Below are 21,579 nucleotides of genomic sequence, written 5' to 3' on the forward strand. Positions count from 1 at the left end.
TATGTAGCAGCTATTTTTTTCTACATGATGTGACAGTACATAACATTGTATTCACTAGGAAATAGAAATAAACATAAATAACAAAATGGTAGTAGTGGGAAGTCTGTAGTTCCCATTTCTTGTATTTGTGCAGGGAATTCTGTGTCACTTTTTCCATTTATCATTGTCATAGAAGTTGTGTTTTTTATGAAGTTTGAAAACCCAACAATTACTATTTAGTACTATTTATTTGTATACCAGAAAGGTGCATTTGGCCATGTTATTCTTCATGTTAAATTTCCATAAACTTAATGCTACTTTAGGAGATGATAAAATATTTACTTTGGGGAAAAATACAGAAGACGTGGCCTAATTATTAGGTAGGTCAAGGTGAATTCCTGGTAATAGACTTCTGAATAGCTTTTGGTGTTACGCAGTTTCAAATTATTTCAAAATTACTAAAAAAGTAAATAAATAAAAATCAGATTTTCATTTAATTCGGCTTAGCCAGTTGTGTTAAACGGCACGTGAAAATGCTTGCTGGTTGTAGAATTGCCAAGAGAAAAATCAGAATTGCCCTTTTGTGTCTAATAAACTGTTATTGAAACTGCTTTTGCCTTGAAGTATCCTAATTTGAACATAACATAATCAAGATACAAGATAGCTCGCCTTTATGATAAGCTTACAAATTTTATTTCAAACCTTTGAGAAGGTTATTAGTATGTCCTGAGATCACAGAATCATTAAGCCACATCATCCTCTTAGGCCTTTACTTGAAAGGGTGTTAAAAATATTTGTATTTATGATTTGTTACAATTTTATAGAGTAGTGCTGTGTGTTGATTCCTTTTTGCGTCTCAGTACAGAATTAAATATGCCTTGTGTACCTTGATAAAACAATTACTCATTCTGCTCTTCCACTTTAGAGTGAATTTGTCATCTGCTATATGTGATTCCCTCCTATTACATCGTGCTTATCACTGTTCCTGTGTTACGTTGAAAGTAATGACCTTAATTAGTATAGCCAAATGGAAGATGTTCTGTTTATATGAAGCTAGGGAAAATACAGAGCTGCTGGGATTAATGAACTAAGCCAGTAGTAAATCAGCACAACATACATGCAACTGATCAGGCAAATCTTTTTCAAACAAACAAACATCTTGCTAACTGTTGTTAGCAACAAGTGTCTACCTTCCTAACACTGTTTGCTTTAGAAGATGTCTCCAGCTGCAGGTATTGACAAGAGAAAATGATCTATAGCTTTGTAACAAGCAATGTTATTGAAGACTTTTCTGAAAACAGTGGTTAACTGTTTTGAAACTGATTTAAGGTGTTGCCTGAAGGTATTCTTAACAAAAGTGTTTTAGTTTAGCTGGATATACCATGTTCTCTGATAAAAATGTAAAAGCAAAGTCTTTTGTATGGGTAACTTCAGTGCAAAGCGGCCATCTGTCATTACCCTGAGTGAAAGGTGATTTTGGTGTAAAGACTTCTGTGTTATTTAAACACCATTCTGATTTTCCAACATTCATTCTGTGTTTTGTGGCCCCAACCAAAACTAAAAAGTAGTTTCAGTTTTGTGAGATCACCTTTCTACCGAACGAAGTAACTTTATTAGTCCTATGTGAAAGTGATAAATTGAAATGTATTTCAAGAATAAAAATGTGTTTGAAATAGGGGTAGCCTTCATAGTCCTGGAAAAGTCTATTTAAAAAATCCATTCCAAATTCCTGGTGACTTCAGGGATGATAACACTGGTCCCAACTTTTTGGAAGTAGGTCTTAATTTTTTACCAGGCAATTGATTCTAGAAGCAGCATTTTATGTAGTGTGGGTGGTGTAGTCCTTCCTCTCCAGCTTCAGCCATGTTGGTTGTACTTAATTCCCAGCTGCCTCTTTCTCTGCTCACCCAGTTAGTCCATGAGAGTCTGCATGGGTCCTTGTCGCTGTACGTAATTTGAAAAAGAAGAGCAGAGAGAGCTGGCAAAGTTTGTTAATGTAGCTGAACAAATGCATCAGTTAGAGGGAGCATTCTGTTCTGTATGGAACAAATAAAAATATTTTCAGAAACTTTTTCAAATTGAAGTGCCAACAATGTGTCTGGGCTTTACAGGACAAGTGACAACAGCTCTTTTCCTGAGGCAGTCTCTTTCTAAGGCAGACATGGGAACAATGGAAGTGGGACATGGCAGAAAGACCTCATGGAAGGCTTGAATTGGTCGGCGTTCACTGACCATCTTTGTAGAAATTCTAGGAACTTGAATAAGTTTTGACCCAAAAAAGGAACACTTCAAAAATTGTAACCAAGAGCTTGTACTGGATGTGCAAATTGCTGTTTTGGGGCATGTCAGCGTTCTGCCGTTAATGTGTATCCAGAACGATTTTTCAACTGGGAAAAGGTGGGAGGAGAGATTGTTGTAAATGTGCCAGGCTTAATTGTCATGACAACCAAGAAGCATTTGGCCATTTTGTTTTTGTGTAAGTGTGTGTTGTCGGTACCCACTGGTAAGAATGTTTTGGTCACAGAAAAAAGGTTTTGTCCTAACTTCTGAGGAAGAAGTGCAGAGGTTGGTTAGGTCTACTTGTGCATACTGTGTCGAAGTCTTATAAATTAGCCTATGAAAACATCATTAAGCTACTGGAAAGCTCATTTTTGCTAATAAAATAAATGTTTAAATCATGGTACCAAACCTCTCAGACCAGGAAGGCTGCCTGCTTTCTTCCAGTGACAAATAAATATGGCATGCCATGCCTCTACATGCCCTGATTTTCCATTTCAGTGCACTTAGTGGCTGGTAGCAGCCTGTTGCTGGCCTCCATCTCTCCTGTGCGCTTCTCATCTTTGTCCTCCGTGCCTGATGAGTCCTGTGTTTCTTGGGTCGTGGAGGAGTAGCCCCTTCTGCAGGATGATGGCATCTTGTAGTTGACTTCTGCTGTCAGAAGGGGCTTCCAGTGTGATACCAGCCTGCAGAAGGCAGAGGGTAGACATAAGTGGGAGGTGGTGGAAAGCACTCTGGTCTGGGTGTTTTCAGCCTGTGCAGTGGGCTGGTGGCCTGTGGCCAGAAAACAGACAACGTGCATGTCTTTGTTGTACTATCTGTTATGTGCTAATTCAGCAGTATGTAGGCAAAGTATATATAAAGATAAAAAGTAATTAACCCCTGCTTTTTTAAACACATATTTCTGAATATGAAAGAATAAAGTCTTGTTTTTCATAAGTAACCTAACAAAATCCAAAGCGACTGTGTCTGTGTATAGTTGAGCATTTTATATGCCTTCCTACAAGATGCTATGGTCAGTAACGACAATTTCAAATTGCTGTGAATCATGCTGTGTCTCTAATAAAATTAGATTTGTAAGGAAATAGAAAAATAGAAAACAGTAACTTATTGGGATATAGCATGGGCACATGGAAAAAGTGACTTTGAATCTTAATGTTTTCAATATGACCTCTAACTTGTGCTCTGAGCTCGAGGGCTGTTTAAAAACTTTTTGGAAGGCAATAAGTGTTCGAGCTGTCCAAGCACTTTGTCATAACTCTACTTAGAGAGCTGAGATTTAATTAAAAAAAAAAAAAAAAACTAAAATAATAATAATAATAATAATAAAATCCTATATTGTGTTATTTTTTCAGGGGATCTTTGGTTTTAGTGCTTTCAGTGTTCAGTGAAAATTCCGGAAAGTTTCGTGATACACACTTTGTATTTTCAGTGTTTTACTTGTGATTTGGCTTTGCTAAGCCACCTAAAAATTATTCTACCTGAGAGAGACAAACATTACAAAATCTGCATTTCTGGAAATAAGTGCACAGACCTGTGATTTATACTGCACATAGGAATTTGGAAAGAAATAATACTCAACCTCATTCACATTGACATTCATTCTTTGAGAGCTTATTCCATGTTCAAGTAGTTTGCTGTTCAAGTAGAAATATTGGAAACATGTCAGGGATGCTACTGTGAGTTGTCTAGCTTGGCCTTGATGCTGTCCTTGATAGGTCTATCATTAGAGCAGGAATTAGCATGTTGTTTTCTTAGGTTTCTTGCTGTCATTCGGACTATATGTGGAATGCCTTGCCAGCTTTCCTGTGCTATTGAGACGCTCCCTTTCACATTTGCTGTAATGCCTCCTCTTCTCCCCAGAGGAAATTTTGTCAGGAAAACAATATAAATGTTCAGTTCGAAAGTACGGCTTTGAGAGATTTTCTGACTTTCCTGGAGAGAGGTGAATTTCCTCATTCCATTGCCTTCAGCATGTTTGTAGATTTTGGTTGGTTGGGATACATGGCTGCTTTTCATTCCAGTGGGGAAGAAAGATGCAGGGTAACTTGGTGTGACGCTTCTTAAAATAAAGGATGGCTTCTTTCTAAACCGGACAGGACATGATCATGGGTGCTTTTTTCACCTGACTTGGAGTGTTTTCTATGCATTTGTATAACTTATCTTCCCAGGACAGTTGATAATTCAACCTAGTAAAATGTGGACTTGGTGAAAACATACTATGCTATTATCTTTAGCTTTGGATAATGCAAATAATACATCTTGGCAAAGTAAAATGTGTATGCCATCCAGCATTAGTTTTGTGCCTGTATTTGTAGGGATTTGTGTAAAAGCCATACTTTTTCTTCCCCACCCCAATCTCTTGTCCCCCTTCATCATATACGTATGGTTTCTTCCCTGGAAGTTGAAGTGTCTTTGTTTTCTTTCTTTGTGATTCCTAAGCGGTTCTGTTCTGCATGTTTGTTGTTAGTATGTTGTTTGTTGATGGATGCTGCATGTAGTCAGTTAGTATGTTTCTTAGTTACTCGTCCATATGAGCAGTCTGGATCCTCTGGGTGCTAACAGACCTCTCCTAGAAAGCCCACAGACAGTGAGGGACCTTTGAATTAATTGTAACCAGGAATCTTATCTGAAAGGAAGATGAAGAGAGAACAAGATGAAGAGTTGTATGCCAATTCAAAACTGAATTTATGGTCTCGTGCAAAATGTAGTGTTAATGAACTTGGAATCTGTGGATTAGCACTACATTTTCTAAATTGTGGATCAAAAATCTACTGTTACAAATCTCATCCAGTTAGTTTCTGTATCTCCATCTCTTGGTGCATTACATGTTAGAGTTGAGAACCAAGCAATGAAGCATCAGCTGAAATACTAGGGCGGTGAGATGATTTAGAATGCATCCAGGTAATCTAACAGGCTGTCTGGGAGAACAGCTAGAGTCTATTGGGAGAGGCAGTTAATGTTCCAGAACACCAGACAAAGGCATTCTGTAGGTATGTTTTCACTCTGAAATTACAAACAAAGGTGTTCAAATGGTTCAAAAATGTACCTTTTCATAAAAATGTACCTTTTGATACCATGGTTATAAATAATTAGCATAAGTTGCTCTGCTTACTGTAGCATTTAAGTAAGAATAGTAAATAAGTTTTTTTTGGTTTTGTTTTGTTTTGTTTTTTTTTTCAGTTTGACTCTAGCAGAGTATCACGAACAGGAAGAAATTTTCAAACTTCGATTAGGACATCTCAAAAAGGTATGTATATGGTCTGTTTTTTAACATTCTGGGGGCATGTCGTGAACCATGAAGACTAGTACTATTAAAATAAGGAGAGGGCTTCCTTGCCATAAGCATTGGGAGTACAAGGGAATAACAGTGAATCCTTGTAACAGAGATGTAACTGCCACTACTGATCTCATTTTAGAGTTGAGAATGTGGAGTCAACCAAATCTGTTATGTAGCCTTTTTACATTTGTTTTTAATCTTTAAAAAGATCCAATGTATGGGACATGGTAGTTCTGAATAAATACCATGTTTTGATTATCTACAGTATACATTTCAGTTGTTACCAGTTAGCATATTACCTGTAGTAAGAGAGAATAGAATTTTCCTAGTTTTATGGAAAACCTCCTCTTTGCCTCTTAAATGATATGTGCTGACAGATACTTTATTCCAGTTTCTGACTTCTGAAAAAAATCTAGTACTGCTTTTTTATTAAATCCATTCTAATAAATCTGTGTAATGAAGTAGTTATGATATTAACAAGCTATTGCTTATTCAAGTAAGGCTTTTGAAGAATAGCCTTTGAAAAGGAGTGACTGTTGAAGAAGGCAGAAATATCTCAACAAGTGTGGAAGGAAAGTAACACTAAAATGTAGAAATAAATGAAACTCTAGAGATAATTCAGTTTGAGTAGACAGATACTTTATCTGCTGAGCAGTAGCTATTGAGATGTTTCATCAAAACAGGTCATTGTGTTTTTCCCCTTGAAACATGGCAAGAGTCTGTTTCTGGCTTGTTCTCTTCAGTTGTACAAATAACCTGTTACAAATCCTACTGTGATTAAACGGAGCTGGGCCACCATGTGAAAACACTGATACTGTTAATCAAAGAATATGAAATACTTGAATCTGTGGTAAGGAATTTGCATACAAACTTGTTGGCCCTACAGTGTAGACTGCCCAGTTTGCCCTTCACTGTTAATGCTGTAGAAATAGCACCAGCTTCATATGAAATTCTGTTAGGAAATTTTGTATTCTTTTCCATGCTTTAACTATTTTGAAATCTATTGGAAATTTCGAGTGACTAATAAAAGAAGCTGTTCCAAATTTGTTTAATCCCCAAATTGTTTTTCACCTTTAGCATCAATGCTAAAGTATGCTCTGTATAAGAAAAAAAAATTACTTGACTGAATGCCAGAGGGGAAATAAATACGATTTCTTAGAAACCAAGTTTGAATAAATCTGAAAATAATAATAAAAATACATTATTGCATTTTAATTCTTATGGGTGATACAGATTTTGTTGTTAACAAAGAAAAATATTTTTATCTTTGTACATGGATATATTCCCTAGTGCTTCATTGCTGGTTACATTTATTCTTTCCTTCTGCATATGCTGTTTTGCTGTCTGCTCCTCTTCCTTTTCACTCTCCAGATGCTTTCCTGGTGCTCTTATTTTTGGTGCCCTGTACATGCTGCCACCACCAGTTCTCTTTTTCCTTCTGCTCCCCAGGAAATTCTTTTCCAACTAGAAGCTTTGGTCCTGGAGAGAGACTCTTGTTTTCTCACTTCCTTTTATATAGCACTGACCTGAGGCAGCTAAGCTGGTTCATTCTTGCTTAAAGGTATTCACAGCCTGAGTGTCCTAAATAACAGCTGGAAACAATGCAACCAGCCAGTTCTCTTTGGACTAACATTAGCCTATGAACCACATTTTGAGAACCACTGAATTGCATAATATATGAACAAAAAAGCCCAAAAGAGGCATAACTGATGTGTGTTTTTTTGTCAGCCTTTGGGAAGAACATAGACAATTGTGTGTGTGTAAGTGTGTGGCCTTTTTTTGGGGGGGGAGAAGGGCTTGAATTCTTTATAGAAGACTAATGGGTTATGAGGAACTGCATATCATTTCAGGATATTTAATGGAGAACTGCAAGGATGAATCTAAATATGAAAAAGTTTAACATTATATAAACAAACAAAAAAACATGTGACAGTACACATTAGGAAAAACAAATAATACACCTCGATTTGCTCTCAGATTAGTGTTACTTAGTCCAAATTTCAAATTATAAGGGATTTGAGTTTCTTTATTTGAATTGAGGTTCATCTAATGTCTTGTTTGGGATGATGATGGTGTGGTATTTTTTTGTTTGTTTGTTTGTTTTTCCCTTAGGTTATCACAGGAGGGATCCAGGATATTAACTGAAATCTTTCTGAATTTACTCATTTAATTAATGTATGTTCTAGGTTATATAAATACAGTTGTTGTTTCAGGATAAGGTTTTACGATGTACAGTTTTTGGAAATACCATCTTTAAAGTATTTTATCTCCCCTGTGCTGACTTACACCTCTATTCCCTTATGCCATGACTTGTTGCCCTGTTGCCTTCACCAGCACTGCCAGAATGTGAAGTTACAATATAAATTGGATCAGAAAACTGATCTAGCTTCTTTCAAAAAATAAATGTTTTTTTGCAAGGCTTGCAATTTATTTTTTTATTTTTTTTACTTTTAAAGAAGAGATTGATTAGTTTTCCAGTCTGGTTCACCATGTACAAATAGCTGTGCCAAAATAACAAGAGATGGTGTGGGGCGCTGCTTCCACAGGCACTGCTGGGAAAAACAAAACAAAAAAAAACATATCAAATGCAAGGCCTTCTTTCTCCTTTTCAGCTAGAATAAATCCATAATTATTAGCTTTCATGTACAGACTAATTTTGTCTCTTTTTTTTTTCCAAACTTTCAGGTCCTATAGGTACTAACTCTGAAATAAATGCAACACTTTCTACAGTGTGTTTCAATGAGTATATGTTTTTTGCTTCAAGTATAAATATGCTGGTTTACACAAATTAGGCACTGTGCATTCTTTACGTTTTTGGAGGCAGGGAGAATCTGAAAATCTGAATAGATATTTCAGTGCTGTTTGATACGTAGCATAAAAATGACATAATTCTAAGTGCCAGGATTAGGGAATGTCCTAGGTGTATGTACTTTAGAAATTGCATTTGAAATTTTAGGCAACACATGTTCTGCATTTGTAATTTTAACAAGATAGAAATGAAAAAATCTTTCGAAATTAGCTTGGTTTTGGTGTTTTATATCAACACCTTTAGAGCACTTCTGCTGTAATGATTTATTCTTTTTTTTTTGGTTTGTGCTTCAGCCTCAAAATATTTCAGACATCTTTTCTTAATCTGCCAGTTTGTACAAAATCTGTAACTGCACATATCTCAATTTTTTCTTCATTGTACATCAATTTCAGACCGCTTCCCAGATAATTTCTCTCCTTGGCTGAGGTACAAAACCCAGCTGCCTCTCATTTTGAATAGCATCCCTACAGTGCAGAACAAAACTATGAACATCCCATTACCTGTGGGTTCATGGACAGAAGGTTCCTTGAAACAGGCTTTTGCCTTATCTCTCTGAATTTTTCAGGCTTTAAGAGAAAAACAGTGCTTCCAGTTCAGCAGGGTTTTATAATGTTATGTTCCTCTATTACCACTAGTATTGATGCAGGGGTAAAAATATCCTTTTCAAATGGGGAGTAAATGAGCTTTTATCTTTCATTCTTTTCATTTTCAGGAGGAAGCTGAAATACAAGCAGAACTTGAACGTTTGGAAAGAGTTAGAAATCTTCACATAAGAGAACTGAAAAGAATAAATAATGAGGATAACTCACAGTAAGAGACCTAATGTCTTTATTTTGCATGTTTACTTTTAATATAATGAGCTAACATCCAATTTTACCTATAAGAAAGAAGCAGGTTGATAAATTTTTCTTTGAATATATATATATATATATATATATATATATAAATCATTTAAACTTTGCCAAATAGAAAGGTTGCCAGTTTTTAAGTTAACAGTTTTATTGAATATGCAGGAAATAACACACACACACAGATTATAATGCAAGAAAGTTAAAACTTTCAAGACTTTTCATGTTACTAGGTTAAATAAAAAATCTTGTAAGGGAACCTAATGCAATTTCCTTAGCTGACAGTAATGCAAGAAAATGGTGGGGAGGTTTGATGTCAGAGCAGAGATTTTATGATGCAGTTAAAATTAGTTTTAGTTTTATTGCACTGTAATTTACATATTGCACAGGTACCTGATAGTAAAAAGATAAATGCAAAGTATTTTGAGTTCAGTTAAATGTTACTCTGTACTTCAGCTTGCATGGCAATTTATCATAACGTTGAATTGACGTTTAAAATTTGCTTTAACTATGTAGATTCCAAAGTAATTACATAAGTAATAAAGTAAGTGTGTTTTCCATGGTGGAGAATACAAACATTAACACCACAGTTCCACCAGAAGTTAAAGCTGGCACTGTTGCTTGAAAGAAACCAGTTCTGCCTATCTACTGTTTCCTTATGCACTTGCCCTTTTTCTTTTCACATGCTAGCAATAGCATTTCTGTAGGGAACAGATGCTGGAAGTTGATCCAAGTTAAATTTCCAGCTCCTGTGGTTTCTTTTTCTGGATTAATTTTAACACCATATCAATCAAACTCCTGGCCTAGTTCTTTGCCCCTCATTGCACAAATGCTTATGCTGCCATGAGGAGAGAGGGCAACACAAGGGTGGAATGAGCAGCCATGGGGAAGGAAATAGCAGGACTGGGCTTGTTTCTTTCTGCACTAGTAAATGTTTATGGAACAGTAGCCTTAGGACTTGAGGGCTTTAATTTTTGCTTTTTAGACACAGTAGATTTATATATACAGTAAGATTTCTGAACATTAAAGCGACAAGACATTAAATTGTTTTCTGCTGTTGTAATGGTCCCCATACCCTCAGGGAATACAGAAAAATTTTGTTACCATGTGGCTATAGTGCTAATTGATAGCTAAATTGATGTTGTGACATTGTTTTGGTTATGAAAAATAATGGGTGTTGATGCTTACACTTTGGTGGCAGAATATTTCCTTTTGAAAATAAATGTCCTACAACAAAATAAAAATAAACGTGTTGTTTTGCATGTTAAATGCTAAAATGCTAACCACTGTTAATCCTCAATGTTGGCATAAGAAGTTTAAAAAAAATAATTCAACAAGAAGGAATAAATACCACAGCAAAAATGATCAGGTTGTGTGTCCGTGTAAACATTGCGTAGGAAGGACAGGGACAAAACGTGCCCAAATTAGTCCCCCTTGAAAACAGTTACAGGACACAGACAAGCACCTTTACTTCTTTTTCCAGTCCATGTTGGCATACTTTGTGATACAAAATTAAAAGCTTTCTACTTAGTTTTCATATTTTTGGGGTTTTGGTTGGGGGAGGGAGAAGTGGCAGAGTTAGACCTGAATATTTGCCAAGTAGCCAAGCTGCAACTTACAAGTGTAATACAGAAGACAGAAGCAATGGGGAAGTCATTTAGGTCTGCAGCCCCTGCTGTCTTTTCCTAATATTACTTGGGTCTCAGCCACTTGATAAGAGTGGGTTCTGAAGTGAAGTGGCCTTTGGGTCCTGACACAAATCCTGCCGGGTTTTCAACTTCCACCTGGGGTCTGAGGCTGAGCCCTCTTTCTTGTTGAAGCCTTCCCCTTCACATCACTCTACACATGCATGTCCCCCCTTAAGCCTCCCAAACATGAAGGATTCTGCAAACTTATCTGTTTGGGGTCCCAGGCTTAACAACAAAATGTAGGAAATTTTGTATTGCCCAGAAAAAAGATGAGTAAACTTGTATGTTACAACTACACTGGGAGAATAGAAAAAGTGGAGGGTAGAGGTTAAGGCTTCCCTGTCTGGGCTGAGAGCTTGTGAGATGCCGGGGCTACCAGCAGGGTGCTGGTTCTGAGTCATGGAGAGCCACACAGGGTTAGCAGAGGCAGCAGTGGAGGGGGGAGGTGGAAAGGTTCTCGCTACTGGTCCTACTAGAGGCATAGATGTCATAGAAGGACCAAGAAAACATTAATTTAAAATTTTCAAGAGTGGTTTGAAGAAATGGGCTACTGATCACATAACATCACTCTCATAATTATTATACCTCTAAATTTATTTAATCTGTACTGAATGTGTTGCTTATTATTTATGATTTTTAAAAAGAATCAAAACTTTAACATTCAAATATGTATTAACCTTCCTTAAGGTTTTCAATGCAGTTTAATTAGCAGCTGGCTCTAAATTTAGGAGTATAGGTATCTCATCATTGTACTGAAAATGTGATAGAATTATAGAGCCTATCAGGCTTTGTGAGGTCTATGACCCTGTGAGGTCACCTGTCACTGTGAGTGAAGAGACTTGCAAACATTTGTTTTGTTCATGTCATTTACTACTAGAATTCATAAAATCTTACCTAATATTACCTAAATATTTACCTAGTTTCTTTTATCTCTGAAGAGCTTTACTAAAAATCCATATTTCAAAAGTGTAAACTCTGAAATCCCGTTTGTTGTAGAAAGACAATCAAGTCACCAGCTCAGCTTACTAGGATTTTGGAAGCTGATAAGAAATGTGTTTTCATCTAACAAACCCCCAAAGAGTTCCAGCAGTTATTATCATCTCTCTCTGAATCCTTCACTATTTTTTTTTCTTCCCTGTGTTGCAAACATGAGCAGTCAGACTCTGGATGACTGTATGGAGAGATTTGTTTTGTCATCTTCATGTTTTAGCAGAGAGTGTGGTCCTTTTCTGTATCTTTCAGCATCATTTTACATTTGGAAGGCATTTTTCCTTCCTGCTTTTGATAAGAGTATGTGCAGATACTCAGTCTTTGGTATGTTTTCTTGTGTACTGCTGTTGGTTATTTTTTAACTTCTCAGCCTTGTATAAAGTCAATTTATATATACATATATATACACACATGTATATGTGTAAAATAAGGAAGTATATCTTCCTTATCTGTTCCAGAAAACGAAAGCTGACATCTAACAAATTTGGCACAGCGAGCAGAGAGTCCTTGGTTCCCATCTCATTAACCTTTATGTAGAGGAAGAGTTTGGGATTTCAGCAGGATACATGTAGGATGATAGGGAAGAGAACAGCAGCCCTCTAGTGATACAGGTTGCAAAGCAATATTCACCTGTGTTTAGAATATTACTGTTAGAGGGTTTCTGGGCATATTTATTAGCCAAGGATAAATGAACGGATTGAAAGGTTGGAAAATGTTCTGAAATTCTTTGCTCACTTCTGATTTTTCAGACAGCCTAGAAGCAGAACTCATGCTATGGAGAGAATGCAGACTCGACTGTTATTACTGTTGCTGACATTGACAATGATCACTGTTGTTGATAGGCAGTGGTTTAGTTTCAAAAAAAAAAAAAAAAAAAAAAAAAAGACAACGCAGAATAGTATTTTCTCTGACTCATCACAAGAACAGTGTTTACAGTGAGTGGGTTAAGGGTGTTTTTCTTATCTTCATAAAAAATAAAAAATGACAAAAGTTTGTCAGAATGGTGTGATTTGATGATGGTGTTGTGATAGCAGTTGTTTGCTGAGTAGTCGGCAGGTACTGAAATTGACTGCGTTGTATAGTTCTATAAAGTTGCACATAGTGAAATATTATTCAGCATGTTAGGTATCACTAATAGAGAAGTTCTGTTTGAGCTGCTTGAGAAGTAATACTAAGAGATTTAAATTTTAGGCTATGACTGTGTACCTTAAACAGAATTAAATTATTATTTTTTCTTTCAAGGTTTAAAGATCACCCCACGTTGAATGAACGGTATTTGTTACTCCACTTACTTGGCCGAGGTGGCTTCAGTGAAGTGTACAAGGTAGAGTGTGTTTAGTCTGCTAAATCTAATGTTTGAGTCATATATTTTTGTACATTGAAATTTGGGGAGTGGGGCAGAGGGGTGTTGAGGGATATGAATAAACAGGAAGATTTTAACATGGTGGTGTACTCTTTAAACAGAGGTTGAACAAACTCCTTTATTAATGCGTGGAAGGAATTAGCATTACAGTAGACATGAGAATTACATGACAGTTTTTTTCCTTTCTGTTGGGTGTTATTTTTGGTTATAACTTTCCCATATTTGTGGGTTTCTTTTTTAGGCTTTTGATCTTTATGAACAAAGATATGCTGCTGTGAAGATTCACCAGCTTAACAAAAGCTGGAGAGATGAAAAGAAAGAAAACTACCACAAGTAAATATTAATGACTTACGCTTCGTATGTTAAATTGAATAGTGTTTTATTGATTGTGGAAGATTAATGTATCCATCTTCTTTTAGACATGCCTGCAGAGAGTATAGAATACACAAAGAACTGGATCACCCCCGGATAGTTAAACTATATGACTACTTCTCCTTGGATACAGATACGTACGTACATGAAATAAGTATTTCCTAAAAATTGACAAGGATTGTTGGTATTGTATAAACAGAAATGAAGAATATTTGAACAAAAAGAATATGTTCTTGCTTTCAGCCAAAATGTTTAGGGTTTTCTTAGGGTGATGTCAAAAAACAAACAAAAACAACAAACGAAAAAACAACATGAGTTTCAGAATTTTGTATCGGATAAATATTGCAGACCTTCTATAAAGTGATGTAAACACCGTTTTGTAACACCTGACTAGCAAACTCTACAGGGTGTTCAGAGGATGAAAGGGAATATACAGTGTTGTAATGCTTTTGGGCAGAGCAAGGGCTGCTGGAGGGCAGCCCGGAAATGCTGTAGCTTAAGTTTCCAAGACTAGATACCATCAGGAGCCTTGGTAGCCTAAGTGTGGCCAATGGTCACTGGGCATGAAATTTTGTGTCACAATAATGAATATATCTTTTCTACAGAGAAATATGACTGCATAAATAAGTGTGAGTTAGGTTGGTAGGGCTTTTCTGTTTGTTTTGTTTTGTTTTTCATACTTTATCTCTCTCTTTAGTAGGGAAGCATTTTCCTGTTTGGTGAATATGAATGTTCTGATTGATGTCAGGTTTCATAAGCTAATGGTTATGCCTTGTGTTTTACTAACGATTTCACTCATATAGTTTAATATTCAGGCAGCCGTTGTTAAGCTTGTCCATATCAAACTAGGTTGTCATATCTCTGATCTTGTAGTTTGATACATCATTTAATTTTGTCTCTCTAAATTCTGCCCTAGGTTTTGCACGGTGTTAGAATACTGTGAAGGCAATGACTTGGATTTCTATCTCAAGCAACATAAATTGATGTCAGAGAAGGAAGCTAGGTCCATTGTAATGCAAATAGTAAATGCACTACGGTATCTCAATGAGATCAAGCCCCCTATTATACACTATGATCTTAAACCAGGTAAATGAGGAATGATAAAATTGAAAATGTCAGCCCCTTTTTTATCCTTATTTTATTTGTAATTCATGATTGAAAATAACAAAATTATCTTCTGTGTATCAGGTTTATTTTAGTCAACTGAAAAACGGGTATTTCTCTTTCTGATTTTATTGTAAAAATCAAATGCCTTTTCTTTAGAAAAATGTCTGTAATAACCTTTCTCCCTTGTATTATTTTGATTTCACTTTGTCGGAAAAAATCATAGACCACATAGATATGTACATAAGCATTTACAACGTAAGCAGATAAGATCATTAATTGGCTCAGTCCTGTCTGATCATGGTGTAATGCTGATTTGTAAATAATTTTTCCCTTATGTATTTCTTAGCCTGTAAAGGATTAAAACAAGTAATCAATCGCTTTCTGCAGCTGAGGATAAGCATTTCCAACCAGGACTTTACGGAACTTTTTTTTTTTTTTTTTTTTTTTTTTTTTTTTTAAAACGTTGGGTCTAGTAGTGCCAGGCTGTTTGCTTGCTACTATGTAGTAAGTTGTTCGTATAGATTTCTATTATGGAATAATAGATTTCATATTATGGCATTGTACCAAATGTATTCTTAGTCTCCTTATTTTTTGTTCTCTTTTTAGAGGAACCTCATCAAATAACTTCTGTGTCAAGAAATTGCTGTACAACTCTAACACATGGAGTTAGATTCTTAGCACATTATTACAATAATGTTTTGGCACTATTTTGTGTCATACGCAAACCCTGAAATGTGTAGGGTAGGATTTGTTTTGCACAGAAAAATATGCAACTTCATTATGACTAGTATACTGCTACACTTTGCTGTTTCCTCGGTGTCCAGCTAGCTCCCGGTTGAGGGAGCCATTTCAGATGATGATGATAACATAGAGAGTTCTTGAGACTGCACTAAAATGTGTCATAGTCAAGTCAGTCTAGACCTGAGAATATACAAATGATATGAAGTTGTCACTGACCCCTCATTAAGTTGAATGTTCCTGAGAATTGAGTGTAGTTTTAAAAATTAAGCATTCTGATAGCTTTTTTTTTGAGCTTTATAAAAAAGTGAAACAACTTTTTTTCCTCCCCCTGTTTAGGTAATATCCTTCTTGTAGATGGAACAGCGTGTGGAGAAATAAAAATTACTGATTTTGGTCTGTCCAAAATAATGGATGATGATAGCTACGGTGTGGATGGAATGGATTTAACTTCCCAGGGAGCAGGAACTTATTGGTAATGCCTGGTTTGATTTTATTGTTCAGACTCTGGGTCATTGTTCAGACTTAAGAAATGGTTTCATAGCTAATTCCTATAGATAGCTAGGATTAAAAATACTCACATGGGTGACAAAGATTCTTACGCAGTACGGTGGATCTTGATATTCTCAAATAAGACAGGATGATGCCGTAAGTATATATACAATGTGGAAAAGATCTCTGTGATTGATAATATGGTTTCCCAGAAGAAGCAGGTGTTTAATCTTTGGCTGCAGGTGGTTGAAGACGTTTGACAGAGCTGTGATGATTAAGTGTGGGTGCTTAGTCTTTGGAAATCTTAGAGCAGGGATTACCAGAAGGTAATGTCCTTAGGACAAAAGAGCATTTACTCTTTCATCCTAAAGGTTAATGAGAGCTCAGCAGCTGTGACTTGTTTTCTGTGTACCCACATGCTTATCCCAAAACCTGAAATTTTGGAGCTGCCTAGAGAATAGGAATGACAAAAAAAAAACATTTTGTTGCTTACAGAAAAGCTGTTGTTCAAATTCACTTTCTGAAGATGCACCTTCTTTTTTGGCACAGTAGCTCTTTGGGCCTGAGTGCATGGTGGTTGTGTCAGGGTGACTGAAGTAGAAAGCCTACATAGACCATGTTATTAGTTTGTGAATTCATTTGCTCTTTTTCTCCTTGTTTCTGCCTGTAGCAAGAATACAGTCTGAAGCTGAAACCTAACTGTAAACAGAGAAGCCAGTGTCGTTCCTCTTTAATATTGCATTTTTCCCATATTTGAAAGTTGTACATAACATTTTTTCTATTTTCCTTCAGAATTTTTAGGAAAAAAAACGCATACTTGTTCAGTAACTAAAATGTGTATGTGCTGTGAAAAGACAATTATTTAAGTTAAAGCATTTTGGAAGTGTTACACTGTTTTGCTATTTTCCTTAATATTCCACCTACTTTAACGTTAAGTATTTAACTGTAGGAACACGATTCAAAAATTTTTTCTGTTGGATTTCATCTAAAATAACACATGCACTGGCAGTGCTGTGAACTGGGAGATCAAAAATGGTCTTTGAGCATTATGGATTTGTGATGAATCACTTTTTATGAGCCCAAAATCTTCGTTAAGGAAAGTTTTGAGTGAGTTAGATGTGGGAATCTGTATGTGTAAAACCAATCACACAAATTTAGTAGTATAGTACTGGGAAAGATACTTTCAGTCATTGGGTCCAGTTACCTCTCCTTCCAAGTAGTCAGGTCACATAATATATTCTGTAAACTTAGTCGTTTGTATTGAATTTAGTGCTTTGTCCCCAGTAATCTGATTTGAAGTCTGTTCTGTAACCTCAGTTTTATGATAATTAGAAACCTAATCTTCTAATTTACAGCCTGTGTTTACTTGTAGCCAGTTTATACTTGTTTGTTCCTGCACCAACAGTGTTCTCCTCTGAAATAGGTTGTTTCCCTTCCTGATAGAGTAATTGCTCTATTGTGTTTTTATATTCTTTGGTTTTTCTCTGAGTTGGAGGCTTTCCATCTTCAGATCATCTCAGTAGTTTTTCTCTGCACTTGAATCAATTCAAGACCATCTTCTTTTAATGTTACAATCAGAATTGCACACTAGTATTCCAGAATAGATTTTGTGATGTTGTGTGAAGTTCATATTCATGTTGCATTCTTGTCTCATCTTTCTGCTTATTTCCATTTTCACAACCATTCCTTCAAGATTTTTTCTAAAAACTTACATGCTGTTGATGAAAGAATGTTTGGTCTGTAATTGTTGTAATAGGTTTTTAAGCATTTTTAAATTTTGAATATTACAGTCATTAATATTTAACTGCCCTCAGCTTGATAATTTGGAAGATTTATTTGTTTTTTAAAGGAGAATCCATTTCACTAGTTCTTTCCTAATTCAGAGATGGCATAGGAACTTACTCAACTTTCAGCCTTTTTAATATGGCTTCATGCAGATTGTAAGAATGGAAGTAAGTGACCTTTGTCTACCATATACCTCTCTGATTAATGTCATCATTCTTACTGAAAACTTAGGTAAAGTATCTTTGAAGCCACATGTATGTTAGCTATGATTCCTACGCAGGCCTTGCTGTAATATGCCCTGTATAGCTTTCATTTTTTCTCATGCTGAAAGAGGAAGAAGGCATATATTTAACGTAGGATCCCAATACTTGAAAAACAAATGATGATTAGTGGTTTAGGTAAAGAATAGGCCCTCTGTTTGAAAGACTATGCAAAAAATTGTAACATCAGTTCTGAAGGGTGTGTGAAGTGTTGGAATGAGATCATAAGGTAACTGTACAGTTGTCAAAAAATCAGAGGTGGTATATGAAGCATTTGTAGAATCTGATATTTGAACAAGTTCTAGTGATTGCATACATGTACTTGCTGACATTTAGGCACATACTTTGTTTTTCAGGTACTTGCCTCCAGAGTGTTTTGTAGTTGGCAAAGAGCCACCAAAGATTTCTAATAAGGTTGATGTATGGTCAGTTGGAGTAATCTTTTTCCAGTGTCTTTATGGTAGAAAGGTAAGGAAAACATTGCTTGAAAATCTTAAAGCTTTAGTGTAAAATGGCTGTTTCCAGTAGACTTTGAACAACGGTTATAAAGATGTGAATCTATACAGAAAATGACTTGTAGTTTTATCTGGCATGCATTAATATTCTAAGAAATGTAGAAAATTTTGACTTGAACTTTTTAATTTTAGAAATGGTTAGAAATTTATATAACCACTGTAACAACTTACTGTGGTATAAATATTTATGAATCAAAATAGTTGGATATTCATGCAGAAAATCCTGTGCTTATTTTTCAGCCATTTGGCCATAATCAATCACAGCAAGATATCTTACAAGAAAATACAATATTAAAAGCCACAGAAGTTCAGTTCCCTGTCAAACCTGTTGTAAGCAATGAAGCCAAGGTAAGGTTTCATACAATTGCAGGGTAACGGTTAAAACCTGTCACTTATTTTTGAGGATTCAGCTATAACACCGCTCTTAAGTAAAGAATGCTCTGGGGTACAGTAATTAAATATATAGGAAACTATACTGGAGAACTAATATTTTCATGTTTTAATTTCATCAAACTTATTTTAAGAATTCTTAACATTTTGTCTTGAAAGCAAGACCTTACAATCCAATTTTTTCTTGTGAAGTAGACATTCTCTAAAATCACCTGCTTTGCTTTTTTGCAGAGGACCTTAACTGTCTCACTAAAAGTTCTTAAGAAATACTTCTGCAAATAGTAGAAAGCTCTTTCTGAAAATAGTGAATGTTTATTCTCCCCAGCCTTACTGGCTTAAAGAACTATTTGACTACTGAATACCTGGAGAGTGTGCCTGCCAACATTCTTCCCCTTGAAAGGTCATAGTATGTGTATACCAACTTAAATCTGAGTTTAGAAACACAAAATCTTGCAATTAAAAATATTTCAATGATGATTTGAGAAAGAAGACTAATTAAATAAATAGTTGAACAGCCTTAACAGTATGGATGGCAATATTTTCTGTATTTGATAATATTTTTGTTTTGAAAAATTTGTAGTATCAAACTCATATGTACAGACTAGCCATTAAAAGAACAGATTAATATGTTTTCCAAAACGGCTACCGTGAGTATCTATAACAAACCCAATTCTGTGAATACGGAGTAAAGCATTATATATGAGTTGTTTGTAAAACTGTCCTGATTTCTAAAAAACTAGTGGACATATGCAAAAGTGATTCTTTCATTGGGAGGGGAAGAAAACAAAAAAAGAATTAAAAAAAAAAAAGTCAGATTAGTATTTTATATATATATATATATATATATATTATAATAGATATAATACTATGGTTTGGGACACAAGCTGCAAAGAATTTAGGGATGTTAAGATAATTCAGCTTCTCAAGATTAAACCGAATGAAAACACAGCTCTAGATGAGGTAGGTTTCCCAAAATAATAGGTCATTTCAGTTCATAAACCTATTATTAAAAATTGTGGTATGTTTATGATTAATATATTTTCTAGAAGTAGTTCGAGTTGAAGTTAGGATTGTGAAAATTTGTTTGAAGAACTAGTTTTTCCTGTGTTTGTGTGTGCGTGTTTTGTTTGTTTTTTGGTTGATTTTTTTTTTTTTTTGATTGATTGATTTCACGTTTGGGAAGTTTTTTCACCTCGTGTCTCTTACAACACAGTTGTAAGTGACAGACAAGCATAGTATAACTGATACCATTACATCCTAGTGGCTTACATCTCTGTCTTTTAACTCTGCATTTTTTGTTATTAGTAGTGCTTTTGTAGAGGATGTCAGGAGAAACTAGACAATTCAGCATGGTTCTCATATAGAATTAATGACTTATTTTACATCCTTTGTGTTCCATGTTCTGTTTGTTTGAAAAAAAGAGTAAAAGTAGAGAACATTTAAAGTTTATTAACACTGTCATGATAGCTGTAAAAGAGAGGGAAATGTTTAATCTCTGGTGGAAATACTGTAAAACAATTTCAGACCGACTTGTAAATTTGAACTGTTCATGATGACTGTGCAGAATCTAAATTGTCTCTTGGATTTATAGGCCTTGTAGTTGGAAAAGAACAACTTCTAAACTGAAATTTTGATTTGGAAAATATGGGTATTAAATAAATATGGAATCTGAAATGACACTGATTTTTCAGACTGTCCTTTGATCCTTGTCACTTTTTCTTATTTTGTACAGTGTTCTGCTTTACATTACAGTAATACCTGCAGTGCCACAGAAGTGTTAAGTATTCTATGAAAATTTTAGAAGCAAAATGTTAACCTGAGAACCTTGCAAGTAATTGTTAACAGCTCATTTGATAGGGATTAATTAAGAAGCGATTGATTAAAATCCATAATGTCCAAGAATGTGTGAATATATGTTAAGATGTGTATGATTTTTATTTTTTAACTTATTCATGCTGGATATGGAAGTGCTTGAAGTAAATTCTAACAGGATTCTTTGGAACATATATGAGAGATGAGTTTTCCTTTAATCATCAATTTTTAATTGGAGCGAAGAACAAACAACTGAACAGATTTATCGAGAAAAGATATGTAATTCTTTTCAATTAAGTTCTAAAGTAATGATGTGCTAATCAGTTCTGTAGCAATAAAAAGGATTTTCTATCATTAAATGTTGAAGCCCAAGTTCCCAAGTGACTGAATGTTCTGTGTGTACTAGACATGAGACTTGACAGAAACTTTCATCGTAAAATAATTGACTGACATTGTATGGGCCTACATGAAGGATAGTATATTGTCTCAAGAGCATTCTTGAAACTAGAAGATTTTTTTCAATTCATCTGGTTTAAAATATAGAATTGAGTGTTCTCTCGCAGAGAAGTTCCAGCTAGGTACTGATTTCATAAATAGTCTATTGGTTATTTAATACCAATTGAATGTGGCAACAACCGCTGTCAAAATTCACATTTTTGCTGTATTCAGTCATGGCGCACGAAAATGCCTTTTTCCAAGGGCAAGCTAAAGCACTGAAGTTTTGTCCTGCATCTTCCATCTAGTCTTCATCTACTGCATTGCTGAATGGTTTAAGAAGTTCTGTGGAGCTCCTTTATACTTTTTCAATCCTCTGACATTTGCTTTTAGCTTTAACTAAGCTGTTCAGGGATAACACATGCAGAATTCTCACTGT

At 35.3% G+C, this 21,579-nt stretch overlaps 1 protein-coding gene across 6 annotated transcripts in view; it reads left to right on the forward strand.

The window, feature by feature from the left end:
• TLK1 (tousled like kinase 1) overlaps positions 1–21,579 on the forward strand; it is a 68,045-nt gene that overhangs the window by 44,409 nt on the left and 2,057 nt on the right. For all 6 annotated transcript variants that reach the window (XM_084524459.1, XM_084524460.1, XM_084524455.1 and 3 more), the window contains 9 exons: positions 5,440–5,506; positions 9,058–9,155; positions 13,114–13,195; positions 13,476–13,567; positions 13,654–13,743; positions 14,523–14,692; positions 15,791–15,926; positions 18,345–18,456; positions 18,744–18,851. In XM_084524459.1, coding sequence (XP_084380585.1) covers positions 5,440–5,506; positions 9,058–9,155; positions 13,114–13,195; positions 13,476–13,567; positions 13,654–13,743; positions 14,523–14,692; positions 15,791–15,926; positions 18,345–18,456; positions 18,744–18,851 — 955 coding nt within the window. The remainder of the gene's footprint in view (positions 1–5,439; positions 5,507–9,057; positions 9,156–13,113; positions 13,196–13,475; positions 13,568–13,653; positions 13,744–14,522; positions 14,693–15,790; positions 15,927–18,344; positions 18,457–18,743; positions 18,852–21,579) is intronic.

Source organism: Aythya ferina, assembly GCF_964211825.1.
Source record: "Aythya ferina genome assembly, chromosome: 6".
NCBI lineage: Eukaryota > Metazoa > Chordata > Aves > Anseriformes > Anatidae > Aythya > Aythya ferina.